Source organism: Opisthocomus hoazin, chromosome 15 (assembly GCF_030867145.1).
Source record: "Opisthocomus hoazin isolate bOpiHoa1 chromosome 15, bOpiHoa1.hap1, whole genome shotgun sequence".
Classification (NCBI taxonomy): Eukaryota; Metazoa; Chordata; class Aves; order Opisthocomiformes; family Opisthocomidae; genus Opisthocomus; species Opisthocomus hoazin.
The window spans coordinates 7,247,318-7,274,950 of NC_134428.1; the positions used below are offsets into that span (position 1 = coordinate 7,247,318).

General features: G+C 38.6%; 1 protein-coding gene across 3 annotated transcripts in view; it reads left to right on the forward strand.

The window, feature by feature from the left end:
• SNX29 (sorting nexin 29) overlaps positions 1 to 25,388 on the forward strand; it is a 140,738-nt gene extending 115,350 nt beyond the window's left edge. For all 3 annotated transcript variants that reach the window (XM_075436086.1, XM_075436089.1, XM_075436087.1), the window contains one exon: positions 20,048 to 25,388. In XM_075436086.1, coding sequence (XP_075292201.1) covers positions 20,048 to 20,177 — 130 coding nt within the window. In that variant the 3' untranslated portion in view covers positions 20,178 to 25,388. The remainder of the gene's footprint in view (positions 1 to 20,047) is intronic.
• The last annotated feature ends 2,245 nt before the right edge of the window (positions 25,389 to 27,633 follow it).

A 27,633-nucleotide genomic window follows, 5' to 3' on the forward strand; every position in this document is an offset into this window, starting at 1 on the left:
GGCACATATTGACATTGAAGACGTGTATTACATGGCATTCTACAAATGCTCTAAATTTTCCTTCCCCCGCTCTGAGTAGTTGAGAGGGTTTATAAATGTTAGAGGACAATGAGGAAAGAAAAAAATGTATCAGGAGGGGTAGAAACAGTGATAGAGAAGCAAAGGTAAGCAGGGAGAGAGACACTGGATGCTTAATGTTAGAAGGGAAGTGGGCTGAATATAGTAAGAAAGTGTGGAGAAATACTAGTACTTGCAATTATTTTGCATAACCATTTTCCTTAGTCTGGACAACTTGGGTGGAGATGGGATGCTGGTCAGTTTAACTAAGGAACTGGCTGGATCAAGAGGCCTTTGGTTGGGCCCCAGGAATTGTATCATCACGTGCTGTCATCTTCTCTCCCAGCTAACAACAGGCTTAGTAATGAAAGATCATTCTAAGAGAAGAGTTGTCGTTCTCAGTAGCACTTGCTTCTTCCTTTTCATCTTGCTCTTTTCCTGCTTGCTGATAAACTCAGCAAGTCTTGAGCAAGCGGTGGGTTCTCTAAACTGTGCATTTTACGTCCCTAACATGCTTAACTTGTAGCAGAGCAAGAAGAGGTTAAGATTTTTCTCAAAAAAAGAACACACAGCCAGTTAAAGTTTCGTGTCATTACAGCAGTGATCCTGTTTCCTTGGTAACAAGCAAGTCACATGCGCTCACTTGTTAAAAAGTGAACTCTTTATATATTCAGGCATTTCTGTACTGCAGCAGGTGTTTCTGAAATTGGTAGCAAAGAATGGGCTCTAGAGCCAGTAAAGAAAGTTTCAATTTTGAGGCTGGGCAAAATAGGGAGAATACATTTGTAATTCTCTTCTTTACTTTGCAAGTAACATAAAATAATACCAGGAAAGAGACTTGCAAAAATACAGTTTTAATCTCTGCTGTCCCTGGTTTTTTGTCTTACGGTTCTCGGCTCTTATTTTAAATTCACATTTCTGTCAATGATGAGTACTCAAAAGCACAGATTAACTTACACCAGTAAAGTCAAATCTTTTATATGTGTCAGAATTACATCAGAACAGCTGAGATTGTACATTATCTTCAGTGAAAACAAGTTAGTTGGAAGACTGATGCATTTGAGCACCAGTTCTTGATATCCAGCAATGAGCAGTCACAGACAGGAAAAATGTTGTGGAATAGTAAAGGAGTTGTTTGTGTCTCACTTCTGCAAGTGACTGTGACTCATACGACTCTCCACCACCTTCCCTGTGTTTGAAATTTCTTGCATCTGTGGCTTGTATCTTTTTCCGAGAAAGAGGTTTCTTTCTGCTTCCTGTGGTTGGAAAGCTTAGTCCTTCCTTGAAGGTCAGGTTGGGTTTTTTTCTCCGTTCTGGTGGCAGCAGTGACCAAGGAGCCCCACTCCTTTGAAGTTCAGTTGTAAAAACTCAATTAGCTGTCCATTTTCTCTGCTGGGGTTTTCACAGCAAACATTAGCTCGGTAACTGAGAATAACGTTGCTTGAGACTATGAATTGTAAAATGTAAGATATAACTACCATCCATTCCCAGATATACCTTACACAGATAACAAGTCAATTTGCAGAGCAAGATGGATAAATGTAGAGATCACTTGTTATTCTAGCAGAAAGAGGTAACTAGTAAGTTTTTAGACATTGCACTGAGAGAATATATAAACCCCTTTGCAGAGTTGTGTAGCTTAGGGTCTAAATGTGAATCAACTCGTTTTCTGTTGCCCATTACAAAAACACGTCATTCCTATCAGTATACTTACTGCATATTCCCCTAACTGGCAAGTGTTTGCCATGTTGGAGCTGGTTAGAGAAGTCATAAACTGTTTCTAATCATAAACACACAAAAAAAATCCTTCTTCTGTTTTGTCCATATCTAATTAATAAGCAATAGATCCAATATTCTTTAAAGCTCCTTGTGCCAGTTTTGAATCTGGAACAAATTTTTGCATTCTAGCTATGAAAAGTGGAATACTAGAAATGCTAATATAATTAAGTATGCAGTACTTCAAAGTACCATATTCATTCCTGATAGCATGAAAGCATTTTGCTATGGAATAAGGTGTCGAACAATCAGTTCACCTTGTTTTGCTTTCAGCAACGTTGACAGCCGTCTTGAAACCTTTTCTTTGCAATGTGGTATGATTCTCCTAAGTGAGTAGAAGAATAAAGTTGCTCTTGTCAGGCTAGCCATATGATAGCTTTACCTGCCATTCAGCTACAGAATTAACGTATGTTTATTGTAAGCATCGTGGTTTTGTACCAATGTGCTCACTTTATCCTCTTCTTAATGTCTATCAGCACTGGTTAATAGCTATTATTCAGCTACAGAATTAACGTATGTTTATTGTAAGCATCGTGGTTTTGTACCAATGTGCTCAGTTTATCCTCTTCTTAATGTCTATCAGCACTGGTTAATATATTTAGTTAATGACATAGAGGAACAGAATAAACCTAAGACGATGTCATTATCATAATACGTTAGGGTGCACAGCCCAGTGTCTAGGATCTAGTCTAAGTCAGTTTAACAGCAGCGCATAAAACCAGAGAAGTCCAGACTGCAACACTAGGCAGTTGTTCACTGGAGTCGTCGTTTTAACTGACTTGTCCAGCAAGAACTTTCAAGTGAGGTTTTCAGCCTGGAGAATTGTACTAAAAATGCCTTAAACTGGTAGTTTTCACAAAATATATTCTGGAAGGTAGAACAGTAGAATAAAAATGTGTCAGAGACTCAGTAGGATTTGGTCACAATGCTCGGGCAGTTCAACGTCGCGCTCTGATTCTGGGTGACTGAGAACCTGAGAGAGTCAACAGGCAGTTGAGGTCTATATTGTAATAAAGGAAATATGAAATGAGGGAAAACTGAAACATGAAGCAGGTGAACTGATTTGCAAAAGAGAACTTGATGTGTAGGTTGTTCATGCAGGAGAGACTTGGATTAGATGGGGAGCTGTGAGAATGGCTTGACTTCTGGGCAACAGAAGTTTGACTCAGCTGCGTAGAATCAACTCAGAGGAGTTTGTTGAGAGAGTAATTAGGCACGAAGAGAAGCAAACAATAGCTGGGAAAGTACTGGGTAATAAACTGAGTTGTGGCTGTTGATCTGAATTAAGAAAGACAAACTGGAGAAGGTGGGAAGTAAGGGAATAAATGAGTAGAGTAAGAGCAGAGGAGGGCTATGAAAGAGGACCCAGGGAACTACAGGCCGTTCAGCCTCACCTCCATCCGGGGAAAGGTGATGAAGCAGCTTATCCTGGAGGTCATCAACAAGCAAGTGGAGGAAAAGAAGGTTATCAGGAGTAGTCAGCATGGATTCCCCAAGGGGAAATCATGCCTGACCAATCTGATAGCTTTCTACGATGGCATGACTGGCTGGGTAGATGAGGGGAGAGCCGTGGATGTTGTCTACCTAGACTTCAGCAAGGCTTTCGACACGGTCTCCCATAACATCCTCCTAGGGAAGCTGAGGAAGTGTGGGCTGGATGAGTGGTCGGTGAAGTGGATTGAGAACTGGCTGAATGGCAGAACTCAGAGGGCTGTCATCAGTGGCGCTGAGTCTAGTTGGAGGCTGGTAACTAGTGGTGTCCCCCAGGGGTCAGTACTGGGCCCAGTCTTGTTTAACTTCTTCATCAACGACCTGGATGAAGAGTTAGAATGTACCCTCAGCAAGTTTGCTGATGACACTAAACTGGGAGGAGTGGTAGATACACCAGAAGGCTGTGCTGCCATTCAGCGTGACCTGGACAGGCTGGAAAGTTGGGCAGAGAGGAACCTGATGAGGTTCAACAAGGGCAAGGGCAGGGTCCTGCACCTGGGGAGGAACAACCCCATGCATCAGTACAGGCTTGGAGCGGACCTGCTGGAGAGCAGCTCTGCGGAGAGGGACCTGGCTGTCCTGGTGGATGACAGGTTAACCATGAGCCAGCAGTGTGCCCTGGCTGCCAAGAAAGCTACTGGGATCCTGGGGTGCATTAGGAGGAGCGTGGCCAGCAGGTTGAGGGAGGTTCTCCTTCCCGTCTACACTGCCCTAGTGAGGCCCCATCTGGAGTACTGTGTCCATTTCTGGGCTCCCCAGTTCAAGAAAGATGAAGAGCTCCTGGAGAGAGTCCAGCGGAGGGCTACAAGGATGATGAGGGGACTGGAGCATCTCCCCTACGAGGAGAGGCTGAGGGAGCTGCGCTTGTTCAGCCTGAAGAAGAGAAGGCTGAGAGGGGACCTAATATATGCTTACAAATATCTTAAGGGTGGGTGTCAGGAGGGCAGGACCAGACTCTTTTCAGTGGTGCCCAGTGACAGGACAAGGGGCAATGGGCACAAACTGAAGCACAGGAAGTTCCGTCTGAACATGAGGAAGAGCTTCTTCCCTCTGAGGGTGATGGAGCCCTAGCCCAGGCTGCCCAGGGAGGTTGTGGAGTCTCCTTCTCTGGAGATATTCAAGACCCACCTGGACAAGGTCCTGTGCAGCCTACTGTAGGTGACCCTGCTTTGGCGGAAGGGTTGGACTAGATGATCCACAGAGGTCCCTTCCAACCCCGACCATTCTGTGATTCTGTGATTCTGTAACAGAATCAGAGAGACTGAATGGGACAGTTTGGACTGAATGAAGAGAATGTATGTGAAAATGAAGTGAAAAAGCAAGATGGCTGGAAAGAGTGAAAGGAAGGGAAACGCTCTCTTTACTGGATTTTGTGCACACAGGAAAGAAGCCATTTCATTAGAAATGATTGGGATTTTCTTTCATTTATTTGAAACGACGATGGTAGCTGAAATAGCAACCAAAGAAAAGGTTCACCATAGGCATAGAATTTTTACTTAAACACTGTGTAGAAAATATACTGTCTTCCCTTTAAAAACAAGCCTTGAAACAAAAATATACGTAGGTGATGCTGATATTGTGAAAGATTCTTATTGGGTGTAAAGATACGGCTCCACCTAGGATCTTGGTAGGAGAAGGTCTGGTGCGACGAATACTCTGCATTCAGTTATTACCCCTGTATAGAGCAAAGTAAATGACTAGGAAGAAGAGATTCCTCTGCTGTGTACGTGTGCCTAGCTTGGTGTCAGTTAGTGCACCTGTTGTTTTTTCACGTAGCAGTATATATACACTAATTATGGTTGATTCTGACCATATTTGTATCTCTGATCCATTGCAGCATCCTGTTAGTCTTTTAGTTGTGTGCCCTGCTCAGTCTCTGCACGTTGCGCAGCTCAGCCAGGCTTGCCCAGAGCCCCAGTCTGCCTGTCAATTCGATTTACCGGTCTCTCTCTCTTTGTTAAGTCTCGTTGGGAGCTTGAGATAGGGGTACGCTCAGTTCAGCAGGCTTTGCAGTGGGGTAATACGCTGTTTGTATTGTGTTTGTCTCCAGATGGAATGCTATAGCATTATACTTAAATCTTGGATGAAACAAATGCATGTTGTAGTTCTCGTACAAAATGTTAATCAGGAGTTGCAAAGTATAACCATTAAAATACTAAAACACAAAACAATGTACATAAGACTGCTTTCCATTAACCTGCTACTCTGCATCTGATTACTAACAGTTGTAAAATAATGACATTTGAAATGTTTACATTTGAAAGAGATTGACATCTCTACAGGATTTGTAAAAAACTTCTCTTGTAAGCATGTAGAACGTATTTCTACTTAAATAACTAAGAAATCTTACAGGGCATTTGCTTTCTTCCTTCGCTTCGAATAACAGTGACTGTCAAAGTTTCAGATTTTTTTTGTGTTCATTAACAAGTATACATGATTTGTAAAGGAAGCTAAGTCTAATACTCTTGTTTGCAATTGTCTAGTTATTTCTTTTTACAGTGTAAACCGGTTTCCGGCATGATTACTTGAATAAGATTCTTCTAAAAAAATTAGTCCAGTAATATACCTAATTTAATGAAAAAAGGATTTATTTGCTATGTATTTTCCTAAATTCTTTAGTAAATGAGACTAGACATCTTTGGACACTTTATTTCCTAATTATCCTCTCTGTCCATCACAATTTGCTGCACTGTTTTGCTGGAGCTGGCTTTTCCAGAAGAGGAGAGCACAGAGGAATTTGCAACTCAATCAGTCAATAGTTGAGGATGTGCTAAAAGGTCGGGGCTGCAAGCAGGTGCAGATGCCAGAAGGTTTTTGCTGTCCCTGCAGTATGATGGTGTCTACCTTTCAACATGCGGGAGCTCTCACTCTTTAAACTACCAAAGCTGTAGCTTTCTGTCCGTTTTCATTCGAAGTCCTAAACTTTAATACAGCGTTTTCAAGTGGGCACAGAGTTTTCAATGTAAAAGGTCACAAAGGTATAGAACATTATGTTACATCCTAATACATATTTTTATGTAGCGTCCGAGTCATCAAAGAGCACCAGACTGGCCAAAAAAGTCAAAGTGAGTATTTTTACTTGATGTGAAGATAATTTTTTTCTCGGTATAATTTTTTTAACTATTCAGCAGATGAGAATACACTAAATTGCCCCTGTAGTGACAGTTACTAGCATGAGTAAATAATGGTAAATGTGGATGATAAGAGCAATTTATTGCATGGCTGTGCAGGACTGTTTCAGGTACCTCACCGCTTCACATGTCATGTGCACACCCCACAGATATCTCTGGTATATCTGAATAATGTTATTTTCACAGAATTTGCCCTCCTGGAGCCAGTTGCCTGCCCACTAAGTTACATTACCTCCTGGTTAGTAGAATCTGGTATCAGACTTCATAACAATAATAAACCTAAAGCATTGCCATGCACTTATCACCTCTGTTTGCCATGGCAGTAATATTGTCAAAGAATACAAGTTAAAGACCACCACCCTTGCCCAAATCTACATGAATTCCCTGTAATGAAATTGTGGCTTTCAAGGCTTATTTTTTGGCCTACTAAATCGTGCAAAACAGTTTATAATATTTATTCTACAGCTGCACTTAAACTAGCTGATCTATAATTGCTTGTTAAGTTTTTCTCTATGGAGATTATTTTAAGAAAATTGCCAGCTTTAGATATTCACAGTCAAATATCAGCATATGTAGCTGAAGATTGCATAACAGCTAGTTCAGGAGATATATTCTGGAGAGTTTACAGGTAGGGGAAGGGAACCATCTGCAGGTCTCTGACAGAAAGTAAGTGTACCACCAGAAAGTGTTTTGGAAACTATTCATACAACATGTTGTTTTGTAAGAAGCCATCTGGTCGGTCAGAGCAATCTGTGTGGAAGTGCAGAGGGGTATGGGAGCTCTGGGATCCATAACCCTTAGCTACCATTCGTGATCTCCTTTGAGGAGGCCCCTTGTGATGATGTGTGATACTCCACTGTGTACAGCGATAGCTCGACTGCTCCAAAACCTGATCTCTTTCTTTGGAATGGCAGAGCACTGGAAAAGCCCATGACATTTCCAGGAAGAGAAATTTTCAAAGTTACATTCCCTGTACAGCTGAAAGCAGGTTTCAGGTGGCTAGTGTAGCATGAGGGCTTTGAGTAGATGGGATTGTGTACTTACTGTATTGACAAGTTCTCTTAGCCCAAATCACTCTTAGTTTGTTTTTTTTGTTTTTAATTAGAATTTGAAATGTACAACTGAAGAGGGAAGTATTTATTTAAATATATGTTCACAGAATGAATAGAAACTGATTAATGGAACTGAAAAAACCAAGCCAATCAATCTCTTATTTATAATGTATTTATATTGTATTTATAATATATTTGGAAGTTGCATACCATGCAACTGTGGCACTTTCAGAGGTTTTTGAAACCATGCTATTCTAACAAAGGGTGAGGTTATTTCTACTCCTGACTTTCTTTGGTGTGTTGAAAGGAACTTAAGGGCTTCTGACTGACTTCAACCAGTCTGCAAGGCAAAATATACCAATTAAAACTAAACTACCCTGGCCTGGGTGACATGACGTGGACAAAGCTGAGTCTGGAGATCCATGAGAAGTTCAAATCTCTACTTGGAAAGATATTACATAGAGTCATGAAACTGATAGACACAGTTTATAACAGATAACTCCAGGTACAAACAACAGTGTCTTAAATTCAGAGCATGTGTTCAAGGGAAAGTCTTTGGCTTGCCGTTTTCAGCTTGAATTCTATTAAAAGGGAAGCTTGATTAAGATATTTGCCAACAATGCAGACCATCTGAGAAATCACTTTTATTCCAAGACTTTCTAAAATGTGGAAGAATGGAAGAAATCACAAACCAATAAATGTGTATTTGATATACAAAGGCAGCACTCTCCAGTGAGACCATGATTTAGTGGATTTATTGGTTAGGAACCAGGGTGGGAGTAAGATGACCTAACAGGTTAGCTGTATCTCCTTTTCCTCAGAGCGACAGACCTGTGTTTTCTCTTCAGGTCCCAAACACCCACTGTCTTATCACCAAATCATCTTTCTGATACTCTGTGAAATTGAAAAAGATATTTTTTCAAGATACCTGATGCAGAAAAACAGCAAACGATTCCTATAAGTCACGCCATGCTTTCATTTCTGACTGGTGAGAGTCACAGTGGGGCACCACACGCGTTGGTCAAGCGCTGTTTGTGTTGTGTAGGCCGTAGATCAGGTCTTTGTGCAGAAGTAATCACTGCAGATTAAGGGAAGGGCCCTTTTCATATCAGGTGTTTCTCTGTGACATTTGCAAACAGTTTTGGCATCATGTATTTATGTAATCCATTGTCAGAAATATCGCAAGCTAAGCTCTCAAACATGGGTGTATGATGTTTGCTACAGATCTGAAATGTCAGTGTCTCAGTTCAGTTGCCCTTGAGGAATCTGTTAGGGAGGGGGAAGAAAGAAAATGAGGGAATAAGTTTTGAAAATACACTGTTCTTTGAATCAGAATGTGTGTGTGTAGATATACTCTCATATGTAAATTTTACGTAATTACTAGAATGGCAGGGTTTCTTAAAAAATTAATTTTGCTAATGAAACAACATGACTAAAACTTTTCATGTAATTGCTAGATTTGGAGTATTGCAAGAAAAATTATTTTGTAATGCTTATTTCACTGGGAATAAAACCAAAGATTAAGTTTAATTACTTTTCCATATTGGAAAAGATTTTGAGGATCTAAAGAGGCTTTGCTGAGAACGTGGATATATAAGCTTTACTGCTTTCTTGTAGCATATGAAACAGTAAGGAATAGTCATGAAATTGTGGTTTAGAAAAATCTGTTTATATATCTTATATTGCAGTCTTCCAGTGCCTATTTATACTCCTCTGTGCGGCACTGACAGTAATGGATAAATGGATGCATCCATTCAAACATATGACGCAAAAAATCTTCATAAGCGAGGTATCTTTGTAGTTGTGCATGTACTTGGCTTTAATCCAGAGCATAACAAGTTTGTTTATGCCTAACTGCACAGTTTTTCAAAAGGAGGTGGGTTATTTCTTTTCCTCATTTCAACTTGTATTGAAAAATGCTTCAGCAGCCATCAGTTTGTCATGTGAAAACAGCATGAATTAACTACAGGCCATCACTGAAATTCAAAACACCCTACAGAAGCTTTGTTCCTCGGTTTTGTTAATCTGCCAGCTATAAACATGGTCCATTCAATTCTGTTGTATTTCAGATGCTATTTTTGTGGTGTATTTTTAATAAGTTTGGCAATTCTGTGGTGATAGCAGAATCCATGAACAGTTAGCTGAAGGATTCTAGAATAACTTAGTGTAATTACAGAATCACAGAATGGTAGGGGTTGGAAGGAACCTCTGTGGGTCATCTAGTCCAACCCTCCTGCCCTTATAGGCACTCATCTATTAATAACAAAAATGAATGGTAGACATGCATACTTCCCTGCCATATCACTTCACGTCATTAACAAATGATTAAAGAAAGTGGTTGTTGCTAGTTTTTTAGGAATGTTCTTTAGACTGCTTCAGAGGTCTCCAAATACATTGTCTGTAGGTACAAATTAGACCAAATGTCAGTTCAGAAATGCAGAACGACCTGAGCTGTTGAGGTCTATGCAGCAGTAATAGGGGTGGCTTCATCACAGAGTTCTGGTTCGTCTGCAGCCTGCAGAGGTTGCGCAGGTGTCCTCTCCACGCGTGTTCCCCGTACTGTTTCAGTATGGCCCTAGCCCAGGGACAACATGACTGGAGTACCTTGCATACTTAGAACATCAGTCTAAGCACAGAATCAGGCTGTTCTTGTCTATGATGATGTCATCACAATAGCTGCGGATTTCCTAATGCAGATCTCCTTTGTAGTGAAACAGGCTTCTTCGGTTTATTCTTGCTAAAATAACCCAATTTTAGACAGAAATTACAGGGGGGATTTGTACTGGGATGGCTGATGTCACCATCTCCAAGAGCAGACCAGAGCAACTTTTCTTCAGATCTTCACATATTAATGACAGAGTCCCCCAGAGTTTGATTATACCAACAGCAGTGTGAAGGTTTATTTTTAGATTAAGATTTTGAAAGTGTGAGACAATTACATGTAAGGGTTTAGTAAAACGCACGGTATGTCGTAAGAAGGAGAACCGGTGACATGCAGGTCTGCAGGGATTGCTGTAGAAAGTGTTGGCACTGTGACTTGTAAACAGCTTGCATAAAGTTGCTTAATTTTGCAACTGCAAAATGAGCCAAAGAGTGTTTCTTACTATGCCATGTCTATTTCAACTCTGCAGTCTTGTTTCTGAGGTTTTATTCTAACCTTTAAGAACTCAGAAATTAATTCTTTGTAGGAGATTTAATTTACTAGTCTCAATACCGTTTCTGGGTAAATCATAAATATACTGAGCAGCTCTGAATGTCTGGCTCCTTTAAAAATCTTTCAGTAGAAGACTGCTACATATTAAGAGAGATAAATCCCAAAGCACTAGCTGTTGAGAATAGCTAGGTATGGCCAAAGGGAAATAAAATGGGGCTGGTTTGCCTTCTCAGGCAGGCTGGATATTTTATCATATTCTTACTGTCTGTGCTACGGCTGAGTCAAATGCATCTAAATTCTGAAGACTCCAACAAAATCCAGGGCCCAGCTTTTTCTAAGCACAGTACAGCTTACGTGTAAGATGAAAAATGCTTTATGTCTGGCTGTAGAGCTGTTGTTACTGCAGTCAAGTTGATGTGTATCACCTGTGTGCCTAGGTGAGGCATAGATAGTCTTCACATCACAGTGCATCAGTGTAGTCCTTTGCTTTAAAGGCCTGTACGGTAATATTGCAAGGAAGAACAGTAGGCACATGGTGTACATGGTGTCTTCTAAGACTTTTCTTCTGCTGCTTGCAAAGCAGAACTACCCTAACAAGAGACAAAATTCTGCATCATCTTACTGCCTTCTGGTACTGTGTACATTGACATGTAATATTGACCCCTACATACAGATGCTTCATTGGTCTATCTCTAAACCAGGGAAAGTGATACCTCAGCAGCTTTCTCAGTTACTGTTTAGTTAAAAATTTATTCAGAGCCATAAAATATCCTGTACCAAGGTTGGCTAGTCTTCCTAACACCAGAATCTTCATGTGGCTGAATGCCACAAAACTCAAAGAGACAGGCAGAGGAGAAACTTCCTGGGGAGTTCATAGGTAGGAGATGACAGTGCCTTTCTTGCGGTCCTGTAACTTCCTGATGGGATGAAGCTCAGCTGGGATACAGCAGCAGATCCTTCGGGCAGCACCAGCCATTCACAGGCTTCTCTGTGTGGCTGAGACTGAGAACGCTGAGCAGCTCTCAAGCTGCTGCCGCTGCCCCGTTGCCAGGCCTGCAGCTCCAGTGTGGGCGTTGCACTTAATGGCTGCCAGCAGCAGGAGACTCACAGCTGATCATTGTTGCCCTAAACTGATGTTCCTGTAGTATTCTGGCAAGGAGCAAGCATATTGCACATTTTATTTCTTTTTATTTTAAACTCATTGGCAAAGTTGCATCTGCATTAGAGAGGGACCAAGATGATACACTTCTTAAAGATTCTGAATCTGATCATACTGGAGAACTGGCCCCAGATTTCAGGAGCTCATGGCGAGCAATGTACTGTGCATTTAACTCCCACTGGACTTGGCAGCGAATTTTGCTTCATGTTACCCTAATTTGGAGTTGTAATTAAAAAAAGATGAGCCTAGATTTATCATTGCCATTTTCTTTCCTACAGAGAAGATAACCGAAATCTGACTAAACAGAAAATGTGACTTTTGGCTGCCGATGACTGTGGTCGTCTTTTTGCTGGTCAGCCTGATGCTTATTTGTCTTTCTGTCTTATTTATTTCTGATGCTTATTTATTTCTGTCTAATCCATCAAGAATGTTGCATCCCAGGCTGGCTCCCTTCGTCATTTACTGGGCAATGTCGTACCTTCTTTGATTAGCTTCCCTTTCTGTGTTGGATTAAATGTAAACAGTAGTCCTTGTCTTCATTACCAAGAACAAAGTCAGCATTTCCCTTGTTATTCTGTTGACAGTACTCAATTCTGCACTTTATTTACATATTTTCCCATCTTGATTACTTTTGTTTATCTAGAGAGTACAGGTTTAATTCCACCGTGCCAAGTCTCATCTCGCTCTGTGATTATGTTTCCAGGTGCAGGTGCACTATTTTCCATGTGCTATCCAACTCAACGTGACTTTTTTTTTTTTTTTTAGCTTAGGGAAACTAAAAATAATAGGCTAAAATTAAGAACAATCTAAAAGCTCCCACAGGTTGAGATTAAGACCTCTATTTTTGAGTTTTTAGGTCATGGATCACTGTTAGTATCAAGCTTATGCTTGGAGTGCAGTAAGGTGCACTTAGTATTTAAAAAATAAAAAACAAAACCCATAAAGAATGATTGCTATAAAGCACTGTTCCTCACTTTTATTATTGCTAACATATTTTCCAGAAAAGTTATGATTCTGTAGGATTCTAGGAGCAGTTTTAAAGTTTGTTCCTTTTTCACATTCATAGCTGTTATTGTTAACATGACGTCCATTCAAATCTGGATCCGTCCCTGAGAACGGTCATGTCCGCTCTCTTCTGCCTTGTCGCAGACGTTAGTATCATGCTGCAATCTTCATGAGAAATGAAGATACTTCAGAGAGGCAGCTGATGCCTCTTAACTTGATGGAGCAATTAAAACTCAGGCACTTGCTTGGAAGATCAAAACAACATGTTTTGATCACAACTTTTCTTTATCATTCCATTTGCTTTTATGGTAACTTTAAAAAAAGGGTTTTGTTCTTAAAAATAAAATAATGTAATTGTTTGTGCAGGTTTTTTTATGACGGGCAGTTTACTTGCAAAACTCAAAGCACAGACCACTGAGTTGCATTTTTCCCATGGAGACTATTTAAACTATGCTGAAAAGTGTAAGTGGTAGTGCTTGTGGGCCGATGTTCTTTGGCTGAACCTGGAGCAAAGCAGAGTCGAGGCGTGTGGCGGGGCCACAGCCTCTTGACAGGGCGCTGGCCACCGGCCTGTGGCACCAGGGCTGTTGCCCAGCTTGGGAGCAGAGCGTGGCTGCAGTTTGCTCCCAGGGCAAGTGGAAGCACGGGCGGCAGGTTTGCAGAATGAGAGACTGGTAGCTGTGCTGCGTCACCCATGAAGCTGAGTTACGTGGTGTCAAAGGTTAGAAGCCAGGCATGGTAAAGTAAGGCAGGAACATGCACCAAGTTTTGAACTGAAATTAGTCTGACTAAGCACATTAGTGAGCTCAGTATCAGGTAAATGATAGGGAAGAGCAGGTAGGAAGAAATGTTTTAAACTTTCAGATTTTCTTTGTGATATTGGAAAAATTAGAGGAGAGGTAAACCGAAAATGTTTAGAGGTAAACCTTTCTCTTCTTTTCCACTGCTTGGCAGCAAAGGTGGTTGACTTTTTGCATTTTTTGTACTGTGCAAACTAGAGGTGGGTAGCTCACAAGCGTTACTATAGAACTCCTTTTACTGTCTTCTCATACGCCCGTGTCTGAGAACACGCTTTCTGTGACCGCTTGTTGTTGTTACTTCCAATGCCAACTGTATTGATTATGGGCTGTTTAAAAGTTAATTTGGTAATGAAAGTTGTCTCTGTTCCATGTCATTTTTGTGTGCAAACAACTTCTGAATATGGAGGAGGAAGTGCCTGGCTAGTCACTGTAATGCACTGCTGTCTCAGCACACTGAAATTGCTACTTGTCAAACAAGAGTTTTACTGCTTTTATTTTCACATATACGATGCATTGTGAATCCTGATCCACGTCTTCTGTTTTCAGTTACCTCGATATTTTCAATAAAAATTTATCCTAGATCTGTCTCTGCTTTCCTTAAAGATGATAATTACAGTACTAGCAGGAAAAAATAAATCCAAGTATTCACTGAACACTGTTCTTCTGAAAGCAAATGGTACATTTTGTGATTATATAAACAACCTTGGGACATGTTCCGCTTCTGAACCATTTGTTCATTAAATTACCTGTCACTGAGAAGTGGTAGATTATACTGCTTCCACAAATTCAGCTAACCCCCGACAGAGTACAGTGTTGGGGATTTCCAGATGGAAATGGGTGGACTAGCTAAATTTGCTGCCTTTCAACTAATCATTGAAATACACAAAACAATTACATCAATTATAAATAAATAGTGCATTATGGTGAACTTTGTGTGAGATGTCTGTTCAGTGGTTTCAGGCTTTCTAGTTAGTTGTGAAGGGATCGTTAGCGTGAGTACCATATTTATGCTTTATGTTGTTCTAGCTGGGGCACTGCAAAAAAATGGGAAGTAACCATTCCCAAATGCAGATGTCATCATGCATTAGAAAGCCAAGGAACGAGACTCTGGGTATGAGTACTGCTTGGATGGAAACTAATGAAAGGTCATTGTTACAGGGGTCTGAGCATTTCCTGAATGAGAGAGAGTGTATTTAATCCAAAATTAATCATAGGTATTATTCATTTTATAGGATATAACTAGTGGATACTAAACATTTACTGTACAGTAACCACCTTCTTATGCCAACTTCAAAGTAAATTTAGTGGAAGACAAAAAAATCTGATCATCAGAATTACGTACAGTTTTACAGAAAAATTCAAATATGAATGCAGATCATGTTTATGAAGAAAATCTTCATGCTGGTATGGAAACTGATTTGTTGCATGAGAACGTTCAAGTTGGGATCATTCAAATTATAGCAAATGGAAGCATGATTATGTGTTTGTAATTATTTCACAGCAAGAAGAGATTGAATATGTCATTATGAATACTGTGTTCTGCTGTAGAAGTATGCATGTGGAAGTTAAAAGAGCTGTATATTAATCAGTTGGATGGAATATTAGGATTAGTGCTTTTCATTCCTTGATAATCCAGATCTAATCTTTATAGGAAATGATTGTTCAGTTTTTAACCTGACAACTAACTTTGCTCTAATAGTGTCTTCAGGATTTTCAATGTCGAAGTGTACTATAGAGGGATTATCTTACCCAAATCTTTCTGTCTCTTCTGTTAATAGCTGCCTATTTAAACTCAGTCATCTGTATTAATAGATGGAGACCACTGTTTCTCATTAATAATTATATTTCATTTCTGCAAAATTGGGAGCGATGGCAGAAATGTGGCTCCAATTATTTTTACATTTCAGCAACTGGAAACAAGGATTTTACCCAGATGACTGCATAGCAGGAGTTACTAGGGTACGTAAAGTGATTTGATGAAGTCAGAGTCTCAGTTAGTAATGCCACTAAACAGGTGTTTTAGCTGATTTTAATTGGCAGAAGGTGCTGAGACATGTTGTATTGGCAAGTCAGAATTAGTTCTCATTTGTCTAATAAGGATCTCTTAATATAGTACAGGCATTGTTTAATACTACCTTTCTGAGGAGGCTGCCTGCCTGAATCCAGTTTGTCACATTAAATATTGGGGTTATGCCAGAAATTAGATATTATAATGACAGAAATATTAACAACACAAGAATCTGGCAAAAAAGAGTCACCAAATTACTGTGCCGGCTAATGCCTTTCTTCATGAGGTCTGTTTAGTACAACTCAAGCAAAACTAGAATCATTAATATCTCGAGAAATGCATTTACATGTGAGAGAGAGATGAAATACCCGCTCCTGAGCTTTGCTGCACTCCCAAGATGTGCTTATTACTTCTGTTCTCTGATCTCTGGCTGGTACAAAAGTATTTCCAATTGCAGACATGTTATACTATTTTTGTAAGAAACTTCTCCCTCTAATTTTATGCTGAAGAGTAGACAATGAGATGGGGAATAGATTTCTTCCTGTACACGTTCACAACATCAGCTAAGAGAATGCTACGGTTCCATATGCTAAGTATGTAAAGAAAACCACACAAAATGCAGTTTACATTTTGATACACAGAAAGCAATAAATGAAAGGTATGAATAAACTAGAAGCTGATTAAAAAGACCAGCTATTTTAAGCTGTTTTCTATAGATGCACCTTAGGCAGAACTTGACACCAAGACAAAATCAATGAAACTGAACTGGTATTCAAACAAACGCCGGGCAGATCAATCGGGAATGCTTAAAAGCTAAACAGCGACCTGGCGGGAAGGAGGAATCGATTGCCTAAGCAGTTTGCTTTTTTTGTCCGAATGGGACAAGGTGAGAATGTGGACAAGAACTTGAGCCTTTAATACCTGGACATTCCACTGCTGAACAGGGTAGTGCCTGGCAGGCATCCGGCTGCCTGCCATACTCAGCCTGGAAAATTAAACCCTGCTAAGACTTCAGTGGCTAAGAAGGTAATGAAGTGAAAAGAAGAATGTTAAAACTGAACGGATGTAACTCGACTAGATGTAGGCTCAAAGAGCAAGTGCTTACCACAGGGACTTGAGGTAGCTGTTCTGGAAGAGATTCTAGAATAGCTACTCCCTGGTTTAAATTTGCATTTTTTAAACGTGTATTTTTATCTGAGTAAAACTATCAACTGTAGGTGAACCCTAACTCAGCCCCCCAAAAATAGCCTAGAGACTGTTTTTGCTGAATGAGACAAACGAGAGGGTTTCCAAACATTACAGCTAGGTATGTTTATTCCTTCCTCCTCAATCCCAAACACAGATTGGCAAAACCAGGTTCAGAAGAAGTCTCAATTTCGTCTTCATGTGTGTTTGCCAGAAATACTGGCAGGATCATTTTAAGGTCTGCATACCTCTGCCCAAGAGTTCATGGCATATCTGCCCTGTCGAACTGTTAATAGATTTAAAAAGGTGCCTTGTTTAGTGCCAGAAACTCTGTAAGTATCATTTGACCTCAAGGCCAGAACTAAATTATTAAATCTAGTAACAGGAGACAGAAGAGGTGGGAGATTAATCTTTTCCTCCTACTTGACTACCATGCATTTCCCAAATTTCTAGTTAAACTTTGTGGGTGTTACTTGAAACTCAGCATTTTAACTGTGGAGTAAAAAGCTAGAGCTGGAACAGGTAAGTGAGACAGCAAGTTACCAGGTTTTGGAGGAGAGAGAATGGAAAGGGGCTTAAGACATACACTTTTAAATGTGTGACTTTTTTTTAATACTCGGAACTTTTTTCCCCATACAACATCTGTTTCTATGGAAGTTGATCAATTCAATTTCAGCTCCAGTTACCTTTTTCATCCCGGAGGCATGAGGATTTAATTCCTCAGATACAAATTGGTTTCTGTAAACCTGCATAACATAATGATTTGTCTTAGAATTCGGATTGTCATTATAAAAATTAGCTAAGACATTTAAGACAAATTATCTCTAATTTGGTTATTAGATATATCTCGTTCTGGAGTAGCTTCATTTAAATTAGCAGAATTACTTGCAATTTTTGTCCTTGATTCACAGGCATAGGTGTTCATGTAATCATCCTAAGATGATCTTAGTACCTCAGCCATGCCTACCATGGACAGGCTGATATTAATTCATATCTCTTCATTTTAGGGGAATTCATTTTGCACCTTTTGCACTTTTTTTCTTGGAATGGTGTTTTTCCTCCAGAAGGGAAAAGTGACTTCCCACTTGGGCTGACACAATTGTCATTTTGTGGACAGGCCAGCAGGAGGAGCTTGTGTATTAAAATGTGCTTGCAATTAAACAATCACCACATTATGGTAATCGCACATAACACCATGCTTATTTCTGCAATGTAAACTACTGTGTATCCGCAAAGTAGCTGTCTGTCTGCCTGGTAAAGCTAAAGTACTATCAGCAGTGGCCATCATGCTGGGAAATCAACCTATTTTAGATTGAGAAAAGACTAATGAGTTGAAAATTTAATTTTATTCCATTGTGTGTTTATATTTAGATGCTTTTGTGTTTTATGTTTTGAAAAATTCATATTTAACACAGAATCACAACTCTCTGAAGCCAGTATCCCAGGGTCTATTTTACATGCCTTAGAGTATCAACACTGCATTGCTGCAATTTTATAAATAGTATAAAAATGATGAGTAATAATAAATAAAAATAAAATGAGTAATAATATTCATGTTACTAAAAGAAATCCATGATAATGAGCACAGCTGAAATTGAGTTCACATGATCAGAATTCTTTACAGCAACTTAGATAACATTACTGAATTTCAAAATAAGAAATCATGGGACCAGGTTTGGAAGTCCAGTTATCCTTGGTTACCAAGAATTAATAACATATGCTATTTAGAGTTTTTATTTTAGTGACAAGAAAAATAAAGAAGGATCTAACTGAATTAATCTTGTTATTAAAGAAGAGAAGGATGTATACCACAGGTATTTTATGCAATTTTTTTTTCACGTGAAGGACTTCCTAGTAAGACTAAATATTGTAATTTATCTTCCTAGGAAGACTAGATATTGTAATAGGAGTGTGGTGAATCTTAGTTTAGAAAAAACCTTTCTTGTTTTAACTAAGGTTATTTTAGACTGTTCTGCTTGGAAAGTTAAACAAAATACATTGCCATTAAAAACCATCATTTTATTTTCTGTTCATGTTTAGCATCTGAATTGAACATGTTTTTTCTATACCTTCTTTTTTTAGTATTATTTTAGTGCCTAACAGCCAATGTGTGCATTGTAGTTACAAAGGTAACGGCTACCAGCAATGCCACTGCCTTGTCTTGCAGAAGTGCTCTGCTTCCTGCAGGTGAATTTTCGACTCAGTCCCAGGACTTGTTAAAGGCTTTTGCTTTGCTAAGATCTCTCCTGCGTGGGTGCTCAGAATGCACGAGTGGAGCCTATGGCTTTTGCAGGGCTGTCTGACCTGTGAGGAGGGTCACTGCAGGAAAAAGGGAACTACACAGAGTAAATTCAGTGCTATTGTCTTAAAATAATATCTGTATTTAATCTGGCAAGAACTGCAGATGAGCGGTTCCTCCCTTATGGACTTGTCAACTCACTCTGAAGATAAGAATTAAAAGGTTGTTTTAAACTTACAAAAATAAGCTTAGCTTTGTATGCTGTGTAATTTTATTGCCTAGCTGAGCTGCAAAATTTATTTTATTTATTAATCTGTATGTAAGCAGTATAATTAAGAACCATGTGGAGTCTGCTAAAAGAATGGCAAAAGTACAACGCTATCCCTTTATACTGTAGTTTTCCGAGGAGTCTATAGCCTCTGAATATCACCTAGGTAAGCTGGAATTTTCTGTTACTGCTTGTTGTTGAACTTAATGTACTTCTTCTCGGAGTCTTTCCCAAAAGGCTCGTTCATGTAAGACTGTAGTCTGTTGTGGGTCAGAAGAGACTGAAGAATTCCCAACAGGGATGTATTACTAATGTACTTCATCATGCAACGATACATCCATCCATAATTAGAGGACTGTTAAGTAGAGCATCATCCAAGCTCTTGTCTCTTTTGCTTGTACTTTTATCACTTCAAAATGCTTTTCCCACCATTTCTGAACTGCAACTCATAGAGATATGCTTTTATCCTGTAATTTGCAATCTTCCATAAAAAGTACTGAAAGTTCTACTAGTTCTCATGTTTGACAGAGCCCATTTTATAACTCAGCCTTGAGATACCAGTAGAAAGAATGCAGTTCTGTGTAGTTGAAGATGTGTGCTGTACTTTGCAGTCATGTGCCAGGCTCTCATAACATCTGCTTTTTTCATGTTTGGAGTAACTACAGAATAATTTACATATAGCATAAACTAGCTAATTCTGTCTTGATTTCTTGTCTTCCTAGTGATATTCCACCTTCTGGAGAACCATTAAGCAAAAGCAATTGCTCGAGAGTGGCTACACGCTTCCCCAAACTATCTCGCAGCCATCAAAGAGAGCCACGAAGCCTGGAACCTCAGAGTGGTGATCTCTGACCCTTTTTCATGATTGTGAACACTGGCACCACACACTTTAAGTTCTTCTGTGATTCCTTCCTAGCCTGTATTTCTAATTTCAGCTCCTGAAGAGACTACAGCTGCATCAACTTAAATCCTGAAAAGAGACATTCATTATTAAGGGTCATATCCTGATTAACTACTTTGGAAGGTGGTAATCACTTTCTCAAAAGAATGCGAGGGCTCTTCACCAGGGCTCTGCCAACTGATAGGCATTTTCTTTGTTTTGTAAAGCTGCATTGCACATATTCTCCTTTGTTGTTCTGGAGTTCTTCTGTTACGATGAATTCCTTGTTTGTATTGTGTTGTCTCCCTTTCTACATGTACATTTTTCTGTTCTGGAAGGACATGGGTATTATGTCAAGACAATTTTTTTTTCCCTTAGAAGAACAGTTATGATTATCATTACTTAATATGTCAGAAGAATATGCTTAAAGGAACCTCACTAATTTATTACCTTTTGTAAATAGAAAGACTGTGGTTTTTTTTATTGTAAACCTCTGACATAGACAAAGGTTTTTAAAAAAACTTGACAAAGTAGATAAGGAAAAAACATGACAGGTGGAAAAATAGCTTTTGTGCATTTCTAGATAGACATTCTCAATAGCTTTCATTTGTGGGAAGTGATTCTTTCAAATCAGAGAATGTAACAATTTTTTAGCGAAATTTCAGTCTTACTGTAAGGCTGGGTGCAATATTATTGATTTCTATAAACCACCACAAGGATACACAAAATTAGCATGTTACAAAGTAGCGTTTTCAAGTTATGGGTTGTATTTTGTTATTATTTTGTTGATGATGTTACATTGTTACCAGGACGGTGTGGAATTCTTACTCTGATTTTGTAAAACCCTTCACATAGTGATACTTAAAAGTTGCCTGTAATGAAAGTGCCTGTTACCCATCACCTCTTATTGAAAAGTAATTTGTAATGGTACTACTGTAAGAATAACTGCAAAAAAAGTGACAAGAATTATTACAAGTGATGGAAGCCCTGACGTGGCTTAACTGGAATCCAGTTCAGTGTCTGTTAGCTGCACTGCCGTAGGCAGTTAATTATATGTTAGCTATCTTCTTCTCTTCATTAAGTTTAAGCAGTGCACATTCACATTTTCTATCAATTGTATTCTGGTTTTCATTTGTGTAAGAATGTCTTTCTTCTCAGAAGTTTTTTTGGATAATGTTACTTAAATTGATTTATCTTGTCACTTTATTATCCATTCATTATACTAAAATCTCATGTCAGTAGTTACTGATACCCTGCAGAAAAACCAAGCTGATGATTAATAACAGATTTTTTACCTCAGTGGTTTACTAAAGTTCTACCAAACTGGAACTTCTGTGCTGCAAACCTGTGACCACGGTGTAATGTCCAGTCAGGTCAGTGGTCCCGTCACTTTCAGTGGCTCTCCTGGTGTGAGCCGGGCTTCACCCCACACAGTGAGCAGCACCAGCAGGCCCGGGTGTGAGCCCCAAGTGCGGGATTCCTGCCGCTGCAGTATGTAGCTTATGGATTGCACCGAATAGCAAAACGTGGCAAAGACAAGCGGAATTCACTCTTCAGATCAGAAATTTCAGTAGGTGGAACACCACAAAGTAAAACCACGTCACAGAAATGAACCAATATTTTTCAGTCAGTGAGAGATCTCATTTACAAAATAAATAGATAAATAGAAAAACCCAAAAGACCAGCCTGGGAGCTAGCTGATTTGTTTTTATTAAAAGATTAATTACTGTTGGAGTTTTGTGTAAAATACAACAGAACATTTATTTAAGGAGAAAGGAAAGTGAGTACCTTGTCAGTTAGCACTTCTCCAAACTCTTCAATCTGATACACTACTGATAATTTAGTCTTTGTTGGAAAGAAAAGTAGCTGTAATGATGGTCTCACTTTGAAATAATTCTCAATTCATTTTTCAGAAACTGGAGACTTGGTTAGTAGAAATATGACACACATCTATTAACACTGAATTGCAAGTAAATCTGAAGGAAAACCCTTGTGATGTATGCGCCATATGAAGCTGTATTCGTTTTCAGGAAATAATTCATAAATTACTCATTTAGAAAGTTGCGAATGTTAAGAAATCTCATTTAGCGCAGACTAAATTTTTGTTTTTTAGTTGTTTAGAAGGAATTTTTTGGTATCTACATTTGGCTCAAAATTATTTCATTCATGATTATCTTGCCTCTTGTAATTTTTAATGTATGTTTGTAGATCCCCTAAAAATACTAAACTTGTTTACTGTGTACAAATTGTTCTTTATTAACTTTAGCTGAGATGTCTATCAGCTCCTAAGATTACAGTCCGCAAACAACGTTCACTTTGTGACACAAGATACCATAATGAGTGCATTGCAAATCCATTTGAAAGCTCATCTGTGGTTTCTCTAAAATCTCAAAAAATAATTAATGAAAGTCTTGCTTCACAAGATCACTTTCCCACTTTACACACCTGTGTATTGTGAGAGTCGGTGAGGTATTTGCGTGACTGCCAGGAGACACCTAGTGACATGAATGCCCAAATTTTTAGCACCTCAAGACATTCAAAAATGCCCTGTCTTTGAGAGAATTGTATGCGTCTGTCACAGGTCCTACTGCTTTTGCTTATTTACCAGAATCAGCAAAGACTGCTGAAGAAGTTGACCAGCTGGTACTAAGAATCCCAGATAGTTGTATTATTCCTGTAAAATACCTGTAGGTGTAACAATGGTTCTATCAATTGAATTATTTTGTCAGATCATCCTCTGTCACTTAATTCCATGCCTGTAGTTACAATTTTTGTACAAATCCAAGTTCCTTTGGTACTGACTGGTAGCCCTTAATCTCTTGGATGTGGTCAGTGGCCAGTGCACAACGAGTTGGTGGATTCAGCCAGTTCTCACTGCTCCTTCGGGGAGCGCTGTTATCGCAGAACAGAGGGCTCGGGACAGGCTGCTCCCTGCAGCTGGCCTGCGAGCATCTCGCTACGGCCTGCTACCAGGCAGTACAGAGGAACTTGTAATATCGTTTCCATTTCATTCCTGTTTTACCTTTAGACGTATTAGGTCTTTAGGGCTGCTCATCTGGAACCTTTAGTGACTATTCAAAATAAATTGTAAAAATACGTGGCATTACTTTTGTTCTGATGCTGTTCTCTGATGACATGCAAAATGAACAATTTCCTAAGACGCACAGGGCAGTTAAGGCTTTCCCATCTTTTGCAGATATGATTGTCTATCAGTATTCATTACATATTGACTATGGTTTTTCAGAATCTCATTTATTTAGCGATTCTGTCATTCATTATAGAGAATGCATTGTATCGACTTGGCTTTTGCATTAAATCAAGCTTCTCCATAATAACAATAAATTTCCAAGGTTTGTATGAGGCAGGATATTGACATAAAGGCTTAAATTGATATGTCCATTAAGTCACATACTCTTAGGAAGATTATTAATTTCAAAGCCAGTCTTTCTTATGGAATATATTGTTGATGTGATAGTTGTAATCAAATTATACTATCTTACAGAATCTACTGCAAGTCGTAAACCATCGTGATTGGATTAATACAAGTATTTAGAGAAAGGGCATAATGATATTAAAGATCACTGGCTCAAACGTGTGACCTATTGCTAAGGGGGTTTTTTTGTTACAAAATAATGTTTTATAGAACAATATCTGCATGGTCGCTGTCAAATTAATTAATAAGAACCTACTAACAAATGGGGCTGACTGACTCAGAGCAGCAAGCTAATAATAAATGAGACTCGGAGAGCCCCAAGTGAACTAATGATGCTGTCTGTCAGGACATGTTAGTTATTTAAGAATATGATACTTTCTTAACAGAACCAGTTATTAGTACTTTCAGATATGGATGTCATTCTTTTTGCTTCAAAGCACACAGAGATCTCAGTTCTGCTGTAAGTTTCATGCCATTTCAAAGGTTCAAGCTCACCCACCCCAAAACATTTTTCATCTAGTATCTTGTAATTCTGAGGACAGATAACATATACCTGTGGATAGAAACAGCTACGTGCATGAAATTACTACAATAAACCTGTGGAATAGCTGTCTAAAAGAAAGAAAAAGACTGTTTCACCAAATTCTACTCCTATATGCCTTTGCAAATCTTGATAACAGCATTGTGCTCTTCCAGCTAAACTCCAATATATATGAAAATAAATGTGTTTAACATGAGAACGCAATTTTCTTGGAAACAATAATAATACTACTGTACTGGAGCTGGAGTCACTTCTGGAAAAGCAGTTAAACGACTCAACGAAGTAAAGAATTTCTCTCCTTCAATTTCTATAGGTTAGGATATTTCAGTCAGCACCCTGCATCACATGGAATATTAATTTGGTGATTATGTAGCCATTTCAGTAGTTTCTTAGTATTATATATTGAAAGAATCACTTTAACATATGAAATTATAGATATGAAATATAGAATATGTTTTAAAATATCAGTTAACCTGCTTCGTATTTCACGTGTTGAATGGAAGATAAAGCACTTGTTCTACACAGTGGTCTGACACTGTATGTTTCATTTCTTTCTGCACTAACTGTGCTTTTATGGTCCAGTTATAGATAACTTTATAAAATTTATTTAAAAAAAATAATCAAAGCATACTTCTGATTAAAAATAATGGCTTAGTTTTTGGTTAATAATGGTGTGAATTTATACTAGAAAACAGCACTGTTTAGAGAGGAATGTATTTTCCAGATTTACAAAGTGCTGCAAATATTTGGACTTAAAAAAAATTTTTGTGTTCCATCGAAGCAAATGTCCATGCCATGACAGTAGTTAAACTGTGGTAGAGTGAAGTATTAATCATTCAAGACACTAAAAATTATAGAAAAGTAAATGTAGTTGAAAATCAAATTCTGAAAGGCTGCAATTTCCTCCTTACATAACACTGAGATAAATAACGAAGTATTGTGTATGTGGGACCAAACCTGTTGACAACTGAAGAAGCTGGATTTCCTTTTTGATTGGGGGGGGCGGAATTTTGTTGTTGTTCCTGATAAACGGTAGGAAAGAGTATTAATTCTGAAGCCTATATATGTACAGTATTCACACAAGTATTAATAAACTGCTTGTAACATTATTTTAACTTGTTATGCTAATGTTTACATTATAGACTTTTTAAGCAAATGTGTATATATATATAATTTTCTAAATACTTTCTTGTATTTTTTTTTAATATCCTGTGGTAATTTTGTTGTAATCTGTTTGAAAAATGCTACTTTACCAAGAAGAAAATAAAAAATAACATCTTTTCTTCTTTGAAATAGAGCATGTTTACACCTTATTTGTTCTCTTCAGCTGTTTTGTAATTACTTCTGTGATTTATGTTCATTTTTTTCAGTGTTTTTCTAAATGATGTATGTAGGTGTCAAACTTCAATTTGTTAAAGTCTTATTATTTCATTATACGAGAAGTAGTATTCATTGAAAGAAGTCTTGAACATTTCAGTTTATAATGACATATAAGAGGAATCACACAAGAAGGAGAACAGTGCCATGCAAGTTTTCGTCTTGCATGTTGCTATTACAAAAAATCTGTACTGAAGTTACATGGGATCTACTGGGAATTACATGGCATACATACGTGTAACTTCAGAGTAACTGGTGTTTCAATACAGATCAGGAGACTGAGATCTGTACTGGTTTCATGTCTGTGATGCTGATTTGCTCTGGAAATTTCACTTTCCCTCTGATTTTGTTGCGTATTTGTAGGAAGCAAGAATTCCAAAGCTGGAACTTTAAAGACTTTAAAGTCTGTCTGAAGGGCTATGATATGCGTACAAGCTGATAACCCCTTGAAGACGGGTGGCTTTTATGACCACTGTGTTCACTGGGAAAAAGTTACGAGGATAACTTTTCCCTTACTTTCTGTTCATTGCTGGAGCAGATCGGGGGTGCCTCTTCACTGTTGTTTCTGCCCATGTACAGTGAGCCACACACCATGCTGCAAGCCAGAATCTTGTAGGAAAAGACACTAAAAAAAAAAATCCCTTGAATGGTAAGTGAGGTTTTTACAGGCGTTGATTTAACATCTTTATATTATTTGTGGTGTTTGGCCTTTTTGCATTCAGAGTCCACATACATATGTTTGATTTGCTTTTATTGAGATACGACACATTTGGATATTCAGACTGACACTTTCATATCCAGTTCATAACTGGATGTTTCTGTGTCATGGGAAAACAAGCTGCTGGATTTGGATGCTTCATTGACAAGGAAAGTTTTAAATTGGAAGCGTGGTATACATTTAATCAGTTCCACCAAACAGACAAAGCTGTAATTGAAAAATATAGTTAGTGGATTCCTTGTACTCACAGAATAGTCTGCTGATGAATTAAATTAAAATTTTTCAAGTCACTACCATTATACGGAGAGACCTAATTAGTCGCACTGCTCGTATTTAAAAAAAAAAAAAGGTTTGTACAGAAAGACACTGTACAATCCATAGTGATGTTTCGGTATCCACATCTTGTAAAACCACAGGTAGGTTAGATATCTTTAGAGGAGTTAGATGACAGAACTTTTCTTTTGATTTGTCTTGGCAATCCATAGGATTTTGTTGTTTCTAAGCAAATGTGGATGAGACTTTTCAAACAATTCCAATACTGATGCTAGCTACTATTAGTTACAGAGTATACGCTGTTTCATATCTCAGTTATTTAAATCTAATTAATAGTTTCAAGCCATAGTTTTTTTCCATTTCTGTCTGCTTGAGGTACTGGACCACAAGTAGCCGCTGGTTATTGCTGGGGGCTTGTCTTCAGACTGTGTGAAGTCAAAGATCTCACTGTACCAGATGTACAGAGTTTCAACCCTGCGGAACAAGTATCTATTCTGGAAAGGTGTTTCTTGGCCACCTGGGCTTTATTTCCTGGTCTCCCAGCATGGCTGAGCCTTTGAACTGCTGTGGGAAGAGTAAAATCTCTCACTGGGGAAAGACAAGTAGATTCAAAAACCTGGGCCAGAGAAGGCTGGAAAGAAAAGGCTTTATGCGATAACCCTTACGTGCATGTGGCAGAACAGCAGCTGGCTGAATTTCACTGTATCCCACTGCCTTATCCAGATGCTGAGATGCTGCTGCTTAATTACCACTTTCAAAATCCCGAGAAGATGATCATCGTTTAAAGGGTCTACTCATTTTTCTGTAAAGCCAGACAAAGCTACAGGTTGCATTTGGGCAGTTGTAGTCCCTTGGCATTTCTGCGTGGGCCTGTAGAGTTTGAAGTTTTTCTCTTTTCAGGAAAAGACCTGCAAAGGATTTACGGCTTTTTTTTGTTCCCAGAAATTTTAAAGAAATAAGGAGAAAGCTTTGTACAAACAATCTCTCAGAAGAAAGAGCAAAGATTTTTTTAAGACAATGTTTCATTTAAGATTTTTGCTGATGCACTTCATTCTTTCTGAATGACCTTTTAAGTATCTTAAGTGA